The sequence below is a fragment of the Myzus persicae genome, unplaced genomic scaffold (assembly GCF_001856785.1).
Source record: "Myzus persicae strain clone G006 unplaced genomic scaffold, MPER_G0061.0, whole genome shotgun sequence".
Lineage (NCBI taxonomy): Eukaryota > Metazoa > Arthropoda > Insecta > Hemiptera > Aphididae > Myzus > Myzus persicae.
The window spans coordinates 366,388-385,232 of record NW_019100548.1 but is presented as its reverse complement, the minus strand read 5'-3'; the positions used below and the strand labels follow the sequence as shown (position 1 = coordinate 385,232).

General features: G+C 31.0%; 3 protein-coding genes and 1 pseudogene across 3 annotated transcripts in view; 1 reads left to right on the top strand and 3 right to left on the bottom strand.

Annotated features, from left to right (window-relative positions):
* Positions 1-4,270: 4,270 nt before the first annotated feature.
* LOC111032298 lies at positions 4,271-6,536 on the bottom strand (annotated as a pseudogene).
* A 530-nt stretch (positions 6,537-7,066) lies between these two features.
* Positions 7,067-8,509, bottom strand: LOC111032114 (multifunctional methyltransferase subunit TRM112-like protein). The gene is made up of 4 exons (XM_022312332.1): positions 8,157-8,509; positions 7,952-8,053; positions 7,748-7,840; positions 7,067-7,301 (listed from the first exon to the last, which is right to left on the bottom strand). Exons 1-4 carry the CDS (start codon positions 8,232-8,234, stop codon positions 7,218-7,220), a joined length of 357 nt encoding a protein of 118 aa, XP_022168024.1. The 5' UTR covers positions 8,235-8,509; the 3' UTR covers positions 7,067-7,217.
* Positions 8,510-10,153: 1,644 nt separating this feature from the next.
* LOC111032100 (glycosyltransferase 25 family member) overlaps positions 10,154-18,845 on the top strand; it is a 71,015-nt gene continuing 62,323 nt past the window's right edge. The window contains exons 1-5 of the mRNA XM_022312312.1: positions 10,154-10,466; positions 11,252-11,480; positions 11,605-11,947; positions 12,055-12,174; positions 12,303-12,495. Coding sequence (XP_022168004.1) covers positions 10,276-10,466; positions 11,252-11,480; positions 11,605-11,947; positions 12,055-12,174; positions 12,303-12,495 — 1,076 coding nt within the window. The 5' untranslated portion in view covers positions 10,154-10,275. The remainder of the gene's footprint in view (positions 10,467-11,251; positions 11,481-11,604; positions 11,948-12,054; positions 12,175-12,302; positions 12,496-18,845) is intronic.
* LOC111032108 lies at positions 12,522-14,847 on the bottom strand. The gene is made up of 3 exons (XM_022312318.1): positions 13,460-14,847; positions 13,121-13,378; positions 12,522-12,929 (listed from the first exon to the last, which is right to left on the bottom strand). Exons 1-3 carry the CDS (start codon positions 13,562-13,564, stop codon positions 12,663-12,665), a joined length of 630 nt encoding a protein of 209 aa, XP_022168010.1. The 5' UTR covers positions 13,565-14,847; the 3' UTR covers positions 12,522-12,662.

Sequence of the window (18,845 nt, the reverse complement as noted above, 5' to 3'; positions counted from 1 at the left end):
GTACTGAATTTTAAAGTATCACACAACTGTGTAAATAATTTATTAAGTATACTGAACTTCAAAGTTCTAAATTTGCCTAATGATGTACAAACTCTTATGAAAACACAAAAACTTCATGAAATTTCTAATATTGGCAATGGAAACTATATACATTTAGGATTAAAAAAACATGTTACAGCCTATTTAAATACATTTTCTTGAACATATTAAATTCCATATCAGTACAATATTAAAATTAGGAATTAATATTGATAGACTTTCTATTTACAGAAGTTCAAAAAGTCAACTTTGGCCAATTTTAATCTCTGTTACTAATTGCAAGGTTCTTTCAAAATATGTTTTATTTATTTACGTATAGGTATATACCACGGTACTAAAAAACCTAAACATGCAAATGAGTTTTTTAATCAATTTATAGTTGAACTTAATATATTGTTTTATTATAACTTAATATGTATTATCTTAAATCATGCTATATGCCCCGCCGCGATTAAAGGTTATATCTTTAATCGTGATATAGCCCAATGCAGCCCATCATATTGTATAGCTATAATAACGTATCTCCTCCCCTCACCGCTTGTCAAGCCAGTGTCCTACAACCACTGGCCACCGACCAACCAGCTCTGTGCGCGGCCAGTGAACACTCGTCAAGACGTGTATCCATGCCGGCCCATCTTAATCCCTTGTTTGTTGCTGGACATTTCGTCCGAATAGCTATTATCATTGATTATAAATACTTATATAATCAATGCTATTATGCAAGTTCACGCGCCCGACGTTTTTTCGTCCACGCGGTGTTCATCATCGCTTGTGTTTTGTGTTTCACGCTGGCCGACGTTTTTTCGAGCCAGTTTTTGCACTTTACGGCCATTTTATCCCTCGTGCCTCCTGTCGGCTCTTTGCCGTGTTTTGTGTACTTACGAAATAAGTGTTTTATCAAATTTAAATAAAAAATTATACTTTTTTAAATTATTGAAATGAATTATCTATTTTGTATACAAATTTCAAGCTTATCCCTAAAATAATTTAAATTAACTAAATATAATGTAACAAATTAAATTTCAAAACTTGTATTATTTATAAATATTTATAACACAATAAATTAATAATAAAATGAACTCTATTAATTTTGAGAAATTAAAAGAAAATTGAAATTTGTAATCAACCTCCATACCGTCGATGAACTGTTCCGTACCTATATCACATTGCATAGTTGCAGAATTCATTTGTTTAATATTTGTATTATGTAAGGTATAGATTATTCATTGTAGAATAAGATTATAGGCTAGGTGCCGCTGGACTGAAGATCGATACCCGTCGAAGGAATATTCATTTTTTTTTTTTCTAAGAAATTGTATTTCATGTTAAATAGTAACTAGTATGCAACATCTAGGTAAAGTTTTTTGAAACATCGCATAGACATTCATTTATGATATTGTTGAAATATCGCGGGAAAATATGGATACAATATTACATGCATATCAGCAAAGACGGCCGATTGGCAGTTGTAGGAATATTGTTGCAACTCAAAGGCGTCGCATTGCGATGTTGCGTGTTCCAATAAAACATCACAACAACCTCGAGGCGATGATTACTTGCACAGTGGGTAACAGCCAGAGTACAGACCATGATATTTCTGGCTAAGGTTTTTTTCTAAAGAAACATTTTGCGTACCTATTATCAATTATTTTTAAAGGTTATTACGGTTAGGACTTAGGGCCGTTAAGGGATATAGTAATAATGACCTAGTATAAAGTAACAGATATAAAATTCTGATTTACTTTGTTCAACCCCCTCCCTCTCCCAGTCTCCCCATTGAAAAACATTTATGTAATTATATATCCTGGGTTCATAATTTCAACTATATTTTCCCAGAGACGAGAACAAAATCCTGCACACTTATTTATTTAAATATTCTTTTAGACATAGATACCTACATACATTTTTTTTTGCTAATTTAAAGAAAAATTGAAGTAAAACAAAATATGCACTAACACGCAAAAAAGAGTTGATAAGGTATGCAAAATATGCAAAAAAATAAAATTACTTTAGACTCCTGGTATTATGTCATCATGAAACAGATTTCTATATCACTATAAACTAAGAAAATGAAAACCCTTAATGCAAAACCTAATCCTAAAAGAAACTAACAAAGATCCAGTATTAACTATAAAGTAAAGTATTATATTTTGTCGAGTGGTCGGCTTGAGACATCGAGATAAGTAGTTGAAAATTATTTAAAAGTGTGTAAGCTAAGACAGGAATTATTAAATCTATATAACAAAACACATATTGTGTTATATACTTATATAACACGTATTACGGGGACACTAAATTGCTATATCAAAGACCAAAGCCTTTAATGGGAAGAATACTGCATGAATTGTTCCTGCACAACCACTAACCAGGGGTACCTAGTTAAAATGAAATCAATTGCAAGAAGTCATATGTGATGGCTTGGTATGGACAAGAACGTAGAGATAAAAGTGAGATATTTTGTGTAGGTACTGTAGGGAGTTTAGATCAATGCTTGCACATTATTACATGCGCAAGAGTGGTTATAATGACCATGGCAAAGCATACTTACAGACTATCTAGAACCATTTAAGGGTAACTAGTTTTTGTATTACGGAAGATGTATAATTATTAAAATGGCTTAAACTTTCGAAGTAACATAAACAGGAGCACAATATGTGAATAAGTCACTAAATATTTTTATTACACGTTTTAGGTTACCTACTTGCCTACTTAAATATTTAAAACAGAACCCATTCACATCTTCAAAATTCAAACACTAACTTGGATGAAACCATGATAGTTGGTCATAAGTAATCGTCTCCATACTATATCATAGACAATACGTCATTAAGAATGTTGTTGTATGTGGTTGAATACAAATGTATATTAAGGTGTTCTAACTGTAATATAATATAAATAAATAATAATTATTGAAGTAATTCACTAGTCACTACAAGTGATAATAATAGTTTTATTTATCTATTGGCATAGTAAGGACTAAAGAAAGAATGCATAGAAGATAGAACATGTTATTTTATTTCTTTTTATAAAAAAAGTTCTAACTACTATTGATTAACTTACAATTTTAAATAGGTACCTACTATTATAAAAATATATAAATCCCAATATGGTCTGCGTCGCTTAGGGCAACTACATCCAAAAATAAAATCCGAAGTCATGGTCCATAATCTATATGACTATATATGTCTATATATACTTACGAATTACGATGGTCACTAAATAATTGTAATGTTATACTCACAATAATTGATTAATGTAGGCCGGCCGTCCATTATAGTATACTTTATAGGTATCATCATACGACAGGACGTGGTTAATTTATTACACATAAAATATATATATAGGTATGTAAAATCAATGATTATGAATACTACCTATATATCATTATAATTTATTACGCGAGACGGGTTCTACACTTCACCCTAAAAGCTTTTCATAAGCTTCTTTGCAGCAATCCAGTAACATATTAAATGTGAGTAATAATGATGTGATTAAGGTATAAACTAAAATATAAACTACCTACCTAAATAAGTTCAATATTATGTACAGACTACAGGGTAGGTATCGCCCAATGTTTGGAAGAAACGAATTTCTTTTTATGAAAAGTGAACGAGTTCTTTTTTTCAAGGAAAACGAAATTTAACGTTCCTTTCGAGTTCCAATTTACACAGATATGCAAATAATTTAAATTAAAATATTTTTTTTTCTTAATGTGAACATTGCCATTTTGTGATCGTTATTGAGTATTTTAAGTTAATGGTATTATATAACTGATATTATACTGTTTATAAAATAATAAATTTAGACGAATAAGAGAAAAAAAATATTTAATATTATATTGTTAAATTAAATAGTAAATTATAGATGTACTTGTAGGTATGTATAAGTATAAATAAAAAGTACCTAAGTATAAACGTGAAAAAAAAAATTAATGATGATTAAGTAAAATTTTTTTTTCAAAGAACTACCTCTTTTTTAAGGGAACGGAACGAATTCTTTTTGTAAGGAACTTGTCAAACACGCAAACCGGCTCACCTCACATTTATCCTTATTTAAGAGGACGTTGTATCGTCTTTCGAATTGCAGTAAAAAAATCCCATGTAGCTTTACACTGGGGATTGACTAAGTATAAATAATTTATTTTACAAATTATATATTATAAATAAAATAAATATTGTATACTATGTGTCTATGTTAAAAATTGTCATTTTATAAAAAATTGTCTTATACCCTAAAAATACGATATCGCCAATATTACTATACATATATTATATATTTCGGTTTGGTAAGGGTTTGGAAAATCCCACCGTTGAGGGTTATTTAGTTTTATATGTTCAAATCTTTTCTGGTATATTTCCCATTGGAATCAAAACTTTAAGGTACCCAAGTTCCAAAAATGAAATCTACTCTCTCTCCATGTCAACATATGTGTATTTTCGAGATTTGGGACCTTTTGGAGATTCTGAATGTGGTGTATAATCAGCTGGAACAAAACTAATGCCATATTTTTCAACAAGTTTTTCTTTAGTCATATTTGTATCATTAACTTCAATCGATTTATAATAACTAGGTATCATCTAAGGGCAATTAAACTGCAAAAGATATACATTTAACAATATTATTGATTAATAATACATTAGTGGTAGGTAATATAGTTAAGCGGAAAGTACCTAATCATTACATCCTGTAAACATTTTCAGAAATTCAGAATTTTGTTAGAACTTAAAATGACAAGTCAATTTATTAAAAGTTAATCATGATATTTTTTCATCCCAACCATCGACAGAATTATGTATTCTTTCTTTAGAAACATGTATATAATCACCAATTCTTAGTTCTGGATCATCAGCAGCTTGTGGGACGTGTGAGTACACAACTTAAATCTTTACCTATACAGTTATAATATCTCAAAAATATTTGATATGTTATAAATAAAATGCTATAAAAACCTAACTAATAGGAAATAATCATAAAATACTTTGAGACAAAATTAAATGTAAATACTAGGTAACATGTTTATAAGCAACTAATATTTCTCTAGAATATAACTCAAGTTCCTATAAACACGAAGTTGATGGATATATTGTGGACTTGATTAATGATTTCAAAGTTTCTTTTTGGTTTACTACATGAAATTGATAGGCCAAAGTTAAATATGAAGATTTTAAATGAGGATCTACTTGAACTCCAACTGGAACAAGTCATTACAAATTAAACCATGAGATATTTAAATTTGAAATATAGTATCTAACCGGGTAAAACCATAAAATGAGGTAATATGATAGACTTGGACATTCGATATTATCTTATCAAAACATTGGTTTCTTTTTTTTAATCATTAATTATTGTTAATAGCATAGTACAATTTAATATTCAACTTTACTATAGATCAGCTAGGAGAAAGTTCCAGAATGGTGACACTGTGACAGAACTTGATAACTCTGTCACCTTGTTCCACTCGGCACCATCAAATATACCTATACCTACCTATTGACTACCGGTACCCGAGTTATTAACTTACCTATATTATAATAAATATAGATATAAAAAAGTTAGGTGTAACCCCTTTTCCTTTAATTAATTCTTAGTGTTAGTGTATTTTTCGCAATTTTTTTTGTGCCTATTAAAGTAACAAATAATACTTGGTATTATAAAATATAAATGTTGGCTTAAATTTAACAAAATCTGTAATTCTTTCTGAATATAGTACCTACTTTTAAAAAGCTTGATCTTTGATCAGATAAAAAAACTCATACAATTTGAAGAAATGTAAGTTTCTAAATGAAAGTCATTGATTGTCATTTCTTAATACAATTTTTTAGTTTAGATACCAGTGTATTAGCATATTCATCAGATGCCTGTAGTTAATATTTGTACAACTAAACTTAGCTAATATATTTGATTTAAATGTTCCATAGTTATGAATAGGTATACAAAATAATTCCGAAGTACCTGAATAAATGACACTAGAGTAATATGTGGCAAAACATTATGATCTCCATTACGTCCACACTAATTAGCTGAATTATTCCAAAATTTCCTTAACTCATACATAAATGATACACTTGGATAGGCATAGATGATATACTCTCTACTAGTGCTGGAATCTAAAGAAGCACCTATCATCGACATGAGCCAATCGGCAGCTAATTGCAGGACTCCTCAATTACCTGTAGATGCTAATGCTTTTTCTCTATTAATATAAAATACAACATACATAAGATTGATGTTTAATAGTATCAAAGAGTTATCTTAAGTTCGATTTTGGGAGAGCCTCATTTATAAAATGGCTTAAAGGGACATCAATAAATGCTTATAACTTATTTCAGTTGACACAGTCTTCGTTTTCCAAGGTGGAAGCACAGCCATTTTAATTTAGTTAAGGATTGTTAGAGCAACTAGATGGAATTGGTTTAATTCCAAACATTGAAAAACATATAGCTTATACTGAAATATTTGTTACCAACAGGCAAGTAGTGTTTGAGTACCGCACTAATGTCTAGCACACGGACACACCATATTTGATATACCTAGTCAATATTCTGAATATTCTATTTACTATTAACACAACTGAACTAAGTCCCTTGCTAACATTGATGTTAAAAATGTTATCCCCTCTGAAACTTTAATGGATTTCTAACCTATAACACTGTTGGTATAAAGAGGATATCAGTACACTTAAATATTATTTACATAGATATAATACGAACAAGTGGACAACTCTTTTTGTCTTGTATACCAACAGTTAACCTATCAGTTTTTTGTTATGAAAGGTAATAGTGCACTATTTGTTCTTTACAACAAAATATTAAAACATAGTTTTCCAAATTAGATGTTAGACTTAAAATATGTGTTAACTCTTCTTCTTCAATAGTCTTAAGTTCAGAGTTCTTGATATAATATATACTGAAGTATTTATGTTGAACTGTAGTTGTTGGAGAAACAGGTTTAATGAAAACATAAAATTGTATTCAAACTAACATAACGCTATACCACACATATGTAAATATATTATACTACATTACTGCTACAAAATAATTTTATTTTAATCAACAATACACAATTGCAGATCAGGTTAATTACATTTTTTTATTTAATCATGAAAAAAAACTTGAATGTAAGATTTTAACATACAGGGAGACATTAAATGTAGTGCATATAAATATTTAATTCTAACTTTACAATAAGTTAGGTACACCACCTGATATTGGAAACACTCTGTCTGTTTCTGGACATATAAGTTCACCGTTTATAATATCTACCTAAATAAAATAAACAATATTAGAATATCAATCATTAAAGCATAGTAAATATTAAATAAATTACATTCTTAAATGAAATCAACAGGTCTAATGTAATTATATTATTGAATCTTGGCATCAAGGTTGGTTATACACTCAAATATAAAATTCAATATGGAATAGTATAAATTGATAATTTTTAAAACTTAATTCATACTTATCATACAATTATAAAAAATGTAATTAGTTTCTAGCTCAAAATACCAATTAATAGAGCATGAAATGTTGATTAACATTTTAAAGGAATATTTGTATAAGAATACTTATTGGATTATAGAAATTATTTAAAACATGACAAGTTACTAATATTAATACGCCAATATATGAAACAAAATGTAATTAAGCATCTTACATATTAGAAAAATAATGATTGTGTTTTCGTATTTAATACAACAGGCCAGACTTACTTCCAAGAGTAGATGGTGAACTTTTTTGAGATACTCTTCATTGTTTTCAAAGTCATCAATTAACTTATCAGACAGGTCTTTGCCTAGGCCAATCTGTAATAGAAAAAAGAACACTTCGTGAAACCCATTAATATCATGGTATCAATAATGTAAATTGCTTGCGCAACAACGCTAAATCAACCACACGATGAGTGACGACCATACTTGAGCAGCTGCGTTAACAAAAACTTTCCAATTGAGTTTGGATATCATATTCTTCACAAACTCCTTGTTGAACTCAGATCGGGATATCCTGATGTCTTGCGCCTGCCGAAAACAAAGTGTATTACACGCAACATTACAATGAGGAGACAAAGGCATTGAATGATTGTCGACGATAGGGAATAAAAACAACAACGAAATCACTTACGACAATGCGAAGCGGATATCCTACTTTGACTCCTTCCAGACTCTTGGACGACAGCATATTGTGCGTAAACAACTTCATGGTCGCGAGGTCGACTTTGGCAAAAATTAATTACTCACTATTATAGATCGGTAGTCAACAGTGTTGGGCGGACCACATGAAACCGCAGAGAACTAAGAGAGGCCAAATTTAAGTATGACGAAGCACGTGAATGTATGACTGAAAATTGAAATAAACAAAACAATAAAACACCAACAACAAGTCTCAAAAACCGCGGCAATAGCCAATAGGAAAAAGGTACGAAGCCGATTACACCAATAAATTCTGTTGTCGCAGTACCATATTTACTGTTTGTTATCTAATACCACTGTAAATTGGGTACTCGAATTAACTATATTTAGAAATTAAATAAAATTAAAAATACCGAGTTGCGTTTCGTGATATATCAATTATCAGCTGACAGATCGGCGCGGTGACTGTGATAAATAATTTAAAATTTATTAATTGAAATTGTCAACAATTACCTTTCATCATGACGTACTGTGTCGCCATGTCGGCGGTAGTAGTATTCTAGTTATAGATATTACTATTTAGTTATGATCATTTTAAAATGTGCAGCTTAAAATGATCGTAACTAACTCAAAAATAATTATATCATTAAATGGCTACCTGGAGTCCTAGATAATAACCTTACCTTTAAATTGTATAATAAGTCAATCCGCTCGAATAGTTGAATATCATAAATAACTGCCACACTATTGAATCTGGTGAACGAAAATTTTGTTGTCGTACTTGTGTAAGACGGGGACGACACATATGTGGGTACGACGTCCTCCAAATAACGAATTTATTTAAATTCTGATTTTTGGAATTTTCAAATAGGTACCTAGGTATTTAAGTACCCTATTAGATTTTGTATAATATTCATACTTTTTTTTTGTTCCATGATAATCGACTTAGTTTATTTAAATGCTAACTAACCTTTTTACTGTAATTTTGAGGCAAGTTCATTTTTCGAAAATGTTGATGATAAATCATGTTGTACTATTGTACTCTTGTACTAATATTAGAGACCATAAAAACATGTTTTTAAAAAGTTATATACAATAAATGTAATATTTAATTTAGTTAGTACTTTTTATTTATTAGTTATTATACTATTTAAAGTTTATACTCTACAGACAATTTTTACAAAATATAAAATGTTAGCTTTTTTAATTTCTATAATTTTCAAATTATTTCAATGTCTTAATAATATATACATAAATATCTGAGTAACTAATCAATTAAATTTGGTATTTTAATTTTTATCTATTTACCTCCTCGAATGAGTAACTCAGGAACATGAGTTGGGGTCGAACTGTGAACTATTTTTAGTTCTGCATAGAAGATAAATTATTTTACTTTCCCATGAACTCGGGCAAAATATATGACCTTGAAAAATATAATTATTAAATATTAGTAACACTTCAATACCCGAACATTTGCAGTTATACTATTGATTATAGTTAAAGGAGTTTTTTAAATATTGATTGATGATTATTACTAGTTTAATCGTAAGCCTTAATGTTTATGAATATAATATACGTATAGGTAAAGACTCAGGCTATGTAGGTGTAATCATAGGCACATCCTACATCTATTATTCCATTCATCTCTATATATAAAAAGAAATCCCTATTTCCCTTGGTCACGGCATCACGAGTGAACGGCTAGACCGATTTGGCTAATTTTTTTTTTGTTGTATTTGTTATTGTCAGGAGAAGGTTCTTGTGTAAGAAAGTTGGGAGGAGAAGTAAAATAAAGTTATAAATTAAAATAAACGTGTAAATTGTATTCCTATATAATATTATATAAATATAATTCATGACAATCACCATTGGCCAGTCTGGGCCGTGCTGCAGCAGGCAGGTTCGCCGTCGTCGGTGAGAAAGTTATCATTCACTGTCGTTATCAATTACCTGTTATCAACCGCTGTTATCAGTCATTCGTTATCAACCGGGGACCGGCGGTCACTTTCTCCGTTGCAGATACCGTCCTAGGCCGGATTGGCGCCATTCCGAAATCGGCAGCCAAACCGGGCTCGTTCGAATAATCGTCCGGAAACGTCCTCACCAGCACTATGACTGCGTCTATGGTCGCGTGGACGACGCTCATGACAGTATTGGTGTTGGCTTTTGGATCAGCCGTCGATGACCGCAAGCCAGACACCGTGTTCGTGGCCATACTTATACGGAACAAGGCTCACACTCTTCCGTACTTCTTCAGCGCTCTCGAATCTTTGGACTACCCTAAGGACCGGATGCACCTGTGGTAAGTTATTGGGTTATTTGATAGAAAACAAAACGTGGCTTTTTGTTTTGGGTTAAAAGTGGTTCTACTTTTAACGCTCTGAAGCGACAACAATAGTCATCGCATAGTGTGCATTTTCATTCAAATTCCATATAAATAGTATATTATAATCCTTTTAATCACAGTCTGTCACTTAAATTTTTAAACATTAACAAGTCATGCACCCACCTCTGTTTTTCATGCTGTATCCTTAGGCGCATACAGACATGATAATAGGAATGATAATAATAATATAACAGATTTACTGTTGAATTTCTCAATACCTGCAAGATATGCTAGGGCAATAGGATTTAGAATAGTATTTATTTGACAATACTCTGCCGAGTATTGATGTGTATATTAATTATTAAGAACATGTCGAAAAAATTGATTTTAAAATCAAAAATAATTTCATCTATGTATTCATTTGGTTGGTATAGAGTTACCTGGTGCTTTGTAATTAAGAACTTACAAACTTTTCTATTCAATTCAAGTTTAATTTAAAACAACTACTTATATATTTTACTAACCTTGCCTAATAATATATTATGTGGGCATGGAATATTTTTATTAGACATTTAAACCTAGATAGTTTTAAGAAGATATGTATATTATAACTCAAATAATCTAATTTAAATCAATGGTTTTAATTTTTTTTGTTTCATAGGAATATAGAATATAATCTCATTGTACCTCATGTTATCTCATTTTTTAAATATTAAAGCAAATTGCTGCATTTCCTTACAAATATGTTTTTTATTTTGTAGGATTAGGAGTGATCACAACATAGATAACTCAACTCAAATTTTAAATAAATGGTTGAAAACATCAGGAACAGTTTACCATTCAGTCGATGTCAAAATAGATAATGATTCAACAAAGTATGATGATGAAAGTGGTCCTGCACATTGGCCCCATTCTAGATTTCAGCATATTGTTCAGCTAAGGGAATCTGCTTTGCGTACTGCACGAGATAGATGGGCTGATTATATTTGGGTAAATATTAATAACTGTAGATCGATCAATACACTTATTTTTTAAATGCTATTTTACTCTTAATGACTTGATTAATTATTAATAATATTATTATTAATTTTTTATTAATTATTTGCACTTATAGTTTTTAGATTGCGATGCGTTTATAATCAACAAGTCTACTTTAAGACATTTAATAAAAAAAAAATATCCAGTTGTTGCTCCCATGTTGAAGTCTGATGGATTATATTCAAATTTTTGGTGTGGTATGACTGACAATTATTATTACAAGAGAACTTCTGATTATGCACCTATAGTAGAGTGGAAAAAAAAAGGGTGTTATCAAGTACCAATGATTCACAGCTCAGTTTTAATAGATTTAAGATTCCAGATCACAAACTACTTAACATTTAATCATAGTTTATTGCCTAATTACATGGGACCTGTAGATGATATAATTATATTTGCCATGTCTGCTAATTTTTCTGGTAAGTTGTTTGTAGTTTTTCTTTTAATGGCATTTAATAGAATGTTATAAAGTTGTTTTAATCTTATGAATAGTGATAAATTTGATAAATATTATTTTGTTGTTTAGGTATACCCTTATACATTTGTAATGATGAAATATATGGTTTTATAACTATACCACTTGAAAAAGACAGTTCTCTAGAAATGGATATAAGTCAATTGACAAATATAAAGTTAGAAATAACAGGTAAGGATCAGTATTTTAATATTTTTTGACAATAAAGAATGATGCTAATGTAATGTACATGCTAAATAGTGATATAGTATGTATATAAATACCGTAATAATACATTGCTGTCTTTTAATATTTTTTAGTTGATAATGAACCTTTACGGATTTCAAGTAATTTATCAGATCTTGATTTACCAAGTGCACCCATAGACAATATGGGTTTGGATAATGTTTTTGTAATCAACTTAGCCCGAAGAACGGAAAGACGAAACCGTATGCATTACTGTCTTAATGAACTTGGTTTAAATGCAACGTTTATTGAAGCTACCGATGGAAGGTTAGTAATTTAATTTAAGAATATTTCAAATAATATGCATTGTTAAAATTTTAATTTTTCGAGAGGTGAAACTTATAGAATAAACAGTTTATTAAGAAATAAGCAATAATAGTCATTTATATAAGGTATAAACACAAAAATGTACATACAAAATAATAATAAGAATCTTAGAGGTATGTCACCGTGTTAGGTGTTTCATTTTTTTTAGGACAACTACTAAAGTTGGTTAACTCATGATCATTGTTAATATCCTGGTTGATTTCTGTTAGGTTTTCATCTTTATTTTGATGAACTGATATTCTGCATATGACTGTTCTTCTGCTTTTTGCTGACGATCTGCTGTATTTGTATTGGTCAAATCCGGCAACATCCATTTCATCATTGCCACTGCATAGTTTTTGTTTTAATGTAGAGTACATTTTACGAATTGCTACCTATTAGAAATATAAATACAAACATTAGAACAGTTAAATTATACTTTGACGTTTGACTTTGGTTTTGACAAAGTATTCAATAATTGGTATGAGATCATAAAATTTTAAAAATCTCAATTTATGTTATTAAAAAACTAGGAAAGACTCAATAATACATTTAAAAGAATTCTTTATAAGTAAAAAATATTTACCTGAATTTCTTGCATTCTTGCTGCGTAAATATATGAGTTTACTGCTGATTTAAGAATTACAAGACAATTCGTTGCAAAGTATGTATAAAACTTCACAGTGAAACTGGCCCAATTCGGTTGAATTATACAATCAGTACATATCAGGTAGTATTGTAAACATGCTGGCATCCAACCAACTACAACACTACCGACAATTATTAACGTCGTGTATAGCGCCTTTTCGTTTTTACTCTGTTGCGATTCCGTTTGTCTACGTACCTAGAGTATTCAGGTGATTTTGCGGGTATAGTACAATATTTAAATAACAAATAGCTATAATGCTATATAATAATATATTACTTGATTTGGCTTATTGAAATGCACACTTCCGCTCTGTTTGTATAAGAGACGAGAAGCTTGATGTTTTTTCACCAATATAAATATGTGATAGTACACTATTCCCATAGTGGCGAGAGCGGCGAAAAGTACAGCCGAAAATGTACTTCTGAATTTCGATTCTTTTAAAAAACTGAAAAATACATTTAAATTGTTATACGATTATGTATCTATAGTGTGATTAATGGAAGTGGGTTCAGAGTTCGACTTTAATTTTTGTGGAAGGAGGGGGGGGCATAGGCTTGCATAAAAATGTACTTGTAACATATCTTTCCTTTCCTCTCTTATTGAATGCACAATGTTTACATGGTTTTTATACAAAATTCTAAGAGGATATTATAGCACGCATAATGCTATATGCTATATGCTATATACGCATAATGTTTGTAGTGTAAAAATCATAGACGTAACAACATCATTTTTATTTTTTAAATCTTGTTAATATTACGTACCTATATTAAATTAACCCCTTAAAACGCTGGGGAAATGACTCTCAAGGTTAAGAGTATCTATTAAATGAATGTCTACCCCCCACCAATCATCTAGATCCGCCACTAATAAGTAGTGCACCTGACTCAGGACTCGTCGAGGGCCACACACATTAAAATACATATTTAAAACGCTTTACGCCTGTTTACACCTATATGTAACAAGTGCATAATGTAATAAATAGTAATAATACAAATGATGATAGATCTTGAAAGTCGAATTGGGTTTTTTTCTATTAAAAAAAACGGCTACTTATATGTAACGACAAAATAATAGAAACCACTTCAAACTCGTTATTCAGTGGTTCCGCAACCAAGTACATATACAGAAAATCAGAAACCATTTGATCTTCGTAAAGTAAGTAACACACCCATAAAAGAAACATATATGAAATATATCTTAAACATTTGTTGTTAACTATAGACAATTTCTGACTCCTTAATTTTGTTGGACTTTATTTTTGACGTTAGAGCTTTTTCATGTTTGTGCTGCGAACAGAATCGGGGAATAGGTAATCCAACAATACCAAATAAGTTACCAACACATTTGGGGGATATATTTAAAATGCGTTTTCTATGGCTGTGCTGCAAACATTATGAGGGTAACAATTTTTCCACCTGTAAGTCACTCACATTTTGGTCGGGCGTGGCGTGTCCGAGTTGTCAAAGCTTGTCGATAAATTGAGAATGAAAGAAAATGAGAAGAATAATGAACCAATATAGCATATTTTGTTTCTTGCGACATAAACAGAGACACTTTAGATACCTGCAGACATTTTGTTGAAGAAACATGTTGCAAAAAAAAAAAATGGTTCGTGCCTATTGTGACCTGCTGCAGCTTGGCGCGGACTCGGTGTCCTCGCAAAACATACTTACTCGTATAGCTGACACTGCGGCGATTGGAACGCCTGGCAGGGTATCATGTTGAAGTAGGCGAACAGGAACGACGGCGGTAGCGTCCACAGGAAGAACACGAACACGGTGACGGTTCCGTGCGTTACGGTGGCCGGGTAGTGGAGCGGCCGCAGGATGCCGATGTAGTGGTTGAACGCCAACATGATGAGATGGCCCGCGGTGGTGACTATGGCCCCGAGCCGGAGCGCCTCCAGGCCCAGGCTGGTGCACGTGTCTATCAGGTACACCTGAAAGCCCTCGGGCAGCAGACTGTTGACGGTGAAGCTGAGGCCCAGCAGGAACGACGTGTACAGATCGGTGCCGGCCAGGCTGAGGCTGATGTACAGGGTCGGCGACAGCGGCCGCCGGATCCACAACACCGACAGCAGCAGGATCACGTTGAATATTATCGAGAACACGCACAGCGATATCAGCACGGGCGTGAACGTGATGTACAGAAAGTGCGAGTACTGCGGGTCCACCACGTCGTTTTCCCACGTGTTGTTCGGCACCGATCTCGTGTAGTTGCACCGGTCGTTGATGCTGTCCGAGGTTTCCTTATTGCACGCCCTGCAGCACTCGCGGACGTTGCCCGGATCAGCGACGACGTGTCTATATTTGATGCGTCCTCTGGCCTGCGGACAGATATTTGATTATTTGATCGGCGGTTAATCAATGGTCGGCGACAGGCGAAATTCGATTAGGAGGATGTCACAACCGAATGATGGGTCGTTTCCGCCTTACAAACGTACAGCGCCGTAGTAAATATTTTACGTTCGCAATGAGAACCATTTTAATTTATTATTTTTGAAATTCGAGTGAATCGACCTATTATTAGACGTTGAGGTAAGATTTGTATCTGGAGCAACCCGGAAGGATTTTATTGATATTTCGATAAAAAATTATTCTCATATTAAAATGTGCAATTTTAAAATGCGCATAACCTTTATAACTTTCGTAATTGAATTATCAATAAAACCTTTCGAGACGGCCTAGATAATAATCTTACCCTTTCATTTTATAATAGAACAATTTACTCTAATTTAAAAAATAGTAGTATAGTAAAATGGATCATTGATGAACGTAATATTTGCTATATTGCACGCTTGTAAGACGGATACAGCAACAGCACAACACGCGGGCGAGGCGTTCTCTTAATATTGGTATTTGGTACATTGTGTATATTGGTACAAACTATATGTAGGTACGCGTGTACGCAAGGGAGGTAGTAAATTTGAATTTCTCGTTTATGCTGCATCGTCGATTTAATATTTGCACGTACGACAGACGGATATAAATATTAAATAATCTCAGTCCTATTAAAAGTACGGCGCAGTGTTAATCGTTAACCTGACGTTTTTTGCACACAGCAGTAGGTACCTATATCATTGACGCAACTAGACACTTGGGGGCCTTAAAGTCAAATATAAAATAGGGCCCCCTACCCAAAAATATTAATGGCCCTAAACAATCCAAGGTACTCTATAGTTTATAGTCGATACTGACTGACTAACCTATCGATTGATACTTTTAGGTTTGCATAGCGTTGCGATCAATCGCCCAAGCACGGTGACTTGCTGCTCGCACTTGGAATTTAAGACAATGTATACCTTGGTATAAGTGTCTATAACTTCCAAATGAAGTGCGAGTGATGCATCATTTTGCATATCTGCAACCTTGAAAAATACTAGACTAGAAAAAAAGTTGAAATTTTAGTTACTTTTGTAAAGTAGATTTATAATAACATTTGTACTTGGGAAAAATATATAGGAAAATTAATGTGTTTTTTAAATTTATTTTGTGAATGGAGTTTACTATAGTATTATATAGCATATTTATTGTTCTTATTATGTAATCCGTATATATATATTATATATATACCGTTTAATACTAGTATAATTTCAACATAATTCCGAGTTTCCAACCGAAAATCTAATTTATTTATTTTAAAAACGTCTAGTAAGTGGTTTTGCGGGAATGACAATATAAGATGCAGTTAATAATGTGTGCAAATATTAATATGTATAAAATAACACAAATTTTAATGATAAAAAAGTATACAACAATATTGAAGGTATATACTATATTATATATATATACATCTAAATGGCTACATATACTAATATGTATTATATTGTATGGGATCAATAGAGAAATAAGCATATATTAGATTACAATTCTCGTACATATTCCCTGTTTCATACCATCTAGATTCTAGACGTCTTTGTATAAGAGAACACCATAAATAAAAAGTATTTCGAACTTTTTGGTTTAGAAGAAACTCGGATCAAATGCAGTTAATGACGTTAAATAAAGTTTTTAGTTAAGTTAAGGATACTACACGAACATATTATTATATTCATGGTGTACATTTTTCATCTTAGAGGAAATTAAGTTTTCTCACAAATATGTTCCCACACGGGCGTTTTGTTTAACGTGTTATACTGTTATAAACACTCATACATTCATAAATCATTATATTTATCAATTTGTATATTTTAAAACTGGGTTTATAGTGAGTTATTGTGTAGGAATATGAGTTACAAAAACATGAAATTAAATTATTTTAGTACGATTTTCTAGTTTATTTATTATAGTAACATCAAAATACTATAATATGATTGTTGAAATCATTTTAAATTATTAGGTTCTATTTAAATACAAGATAAAATCGCGATAGAAAAAATAAAAAAATCTTCATTAGTATAAAACATTTTTCAAATTATATAAAATGTTTAAACCCTTAAGGCTTGAACTATGGAATTTTTTTATGAAAAATATTTTTCATCTTAAAAATAATAAAATAAACAATCGACTATAATTTCACGCGTTTTGGAAGACTTCTCAAATTGAAGCCTCCAGCTATCTACTATATTACCTTAATCGCTACTTGTCGTTTTTGAAATTGTCTAAAATGTTCACGTTCTTGTACTTTTTGATATAAGTGAACGATATCACGCGTCTTACTGAAAATATGTACGTAATCGGGATAAATGTAATTTGTCCAAATACTGCATTCATATGTATAATTTATTTATTACAGTTATTCAAATTAAATATAAATAGGTGGACGCATAGGTCAATGATGCGTGTAGGATATGAAGATGCGCTTTTTACTATAACGCAAATAAAAATGTCAAACATTACATTTAGAAAAAAATTTGACGGATTTGATTGTTGAGATGATTTGTTTGAAATATATTTTTTGATTAAAAAACATAAGCGTAATGCGAACAATAGAAAACGTATGCTGTATGTTGAATTGATTTTGCACGTTATAATTATCTCGTTGGATTATCAAACAATTTCATTTTTATTTTTTAAAATTGTTTGTGGTAGAAATAAGGGAATATAATAAAGAAAATCTTAAATATTTTTATCATTAGTTTTGAAGTTTAGAAAGTTATGAATACTTATTATGTTAGCTCAGTAAATACGTTTTACGGTAACAAGTGACTATGAAATACCCTGTGTCCAAGTGTGATGTTTTAGTGATTCATATAAGTAAGGGTAATTGGGGTTTAAATTTAATCTTGTCTCTGGTGGTAAATACTTATAACTCATATAACCTAGGTACTCGTCCAAATTCGATTGACACGCATTATTTCAATATTGAAGTACCATACATTAAAGTACTACAAAAGATAATTCAAAAATTCAAAAAAAGGAAACGATAAAAAATTGTTCAAAGTACCTATATATAATATATTTTTAACAATTTAAAATTATATAAAAAAAATATTTTCAAAAATTTTAATAGCTAATAAATCGAAAGTAGGTATAAAAATATAAGTAAATAACAAAATGTTCAAATCAAATGCTACAAAAATGCAATTCTGAAACTATTCTAATTTTATTAGTAAATATCAATGCACCTATTAAAAAAAAATATAACATTACTAAATTAAATATAAAATAGTATCGATAGTATACAGTTATAGATTTGCTTAAATGCTTTATTATTGTGA

Excerpts from the sequence above, each read along its gene's own strand:
- LOC111032114 (XM_022312332.1), bottom strand. The coding sequence starts at position 8,234 with ATGAAGTTGTTTACGCACAATATGCTGTCGTCCAAGAGTCTGGAAGGA. Across the intron at positions 7,841-7,951 it reads TTGTTAACGCAGCTGCTCAA|ATTGGCCTAGGCAAAGACCT; the intron begins GTATGGTCGTCA and ends TTTCTATTACAG. Across the intron at positions 7,302-7,747 it reads TTCACCATCTACTCTTGGAA|GTAGATATTATAAACGGTGA; the intron begins GTAAGTCTGGCC and ends TATTTTATTTAG.
- LOC111032108 (XM_022312318.1), bottom strand. The coding sequence starts at position 13,564 with ATGGGAATAGTGTACTATCACATATTTATATTGGTGAAAAAACATCAA. Across the intron at positions 13,379-13,459 it reads ATTTCAATAAGCCAAATCAA|GTACGTAGACAAACGGAATC; the intron begins GTAATATATTAT and ends TGAATACTCTAG. Across the intron at positions 12,930-13,120 it reads CAAGAATGCAAGAAATTCAG|GTAGCAATTCGTAAAATGTA; the intron begins GTAAATATTTTT and ends TATTTCTAATAG.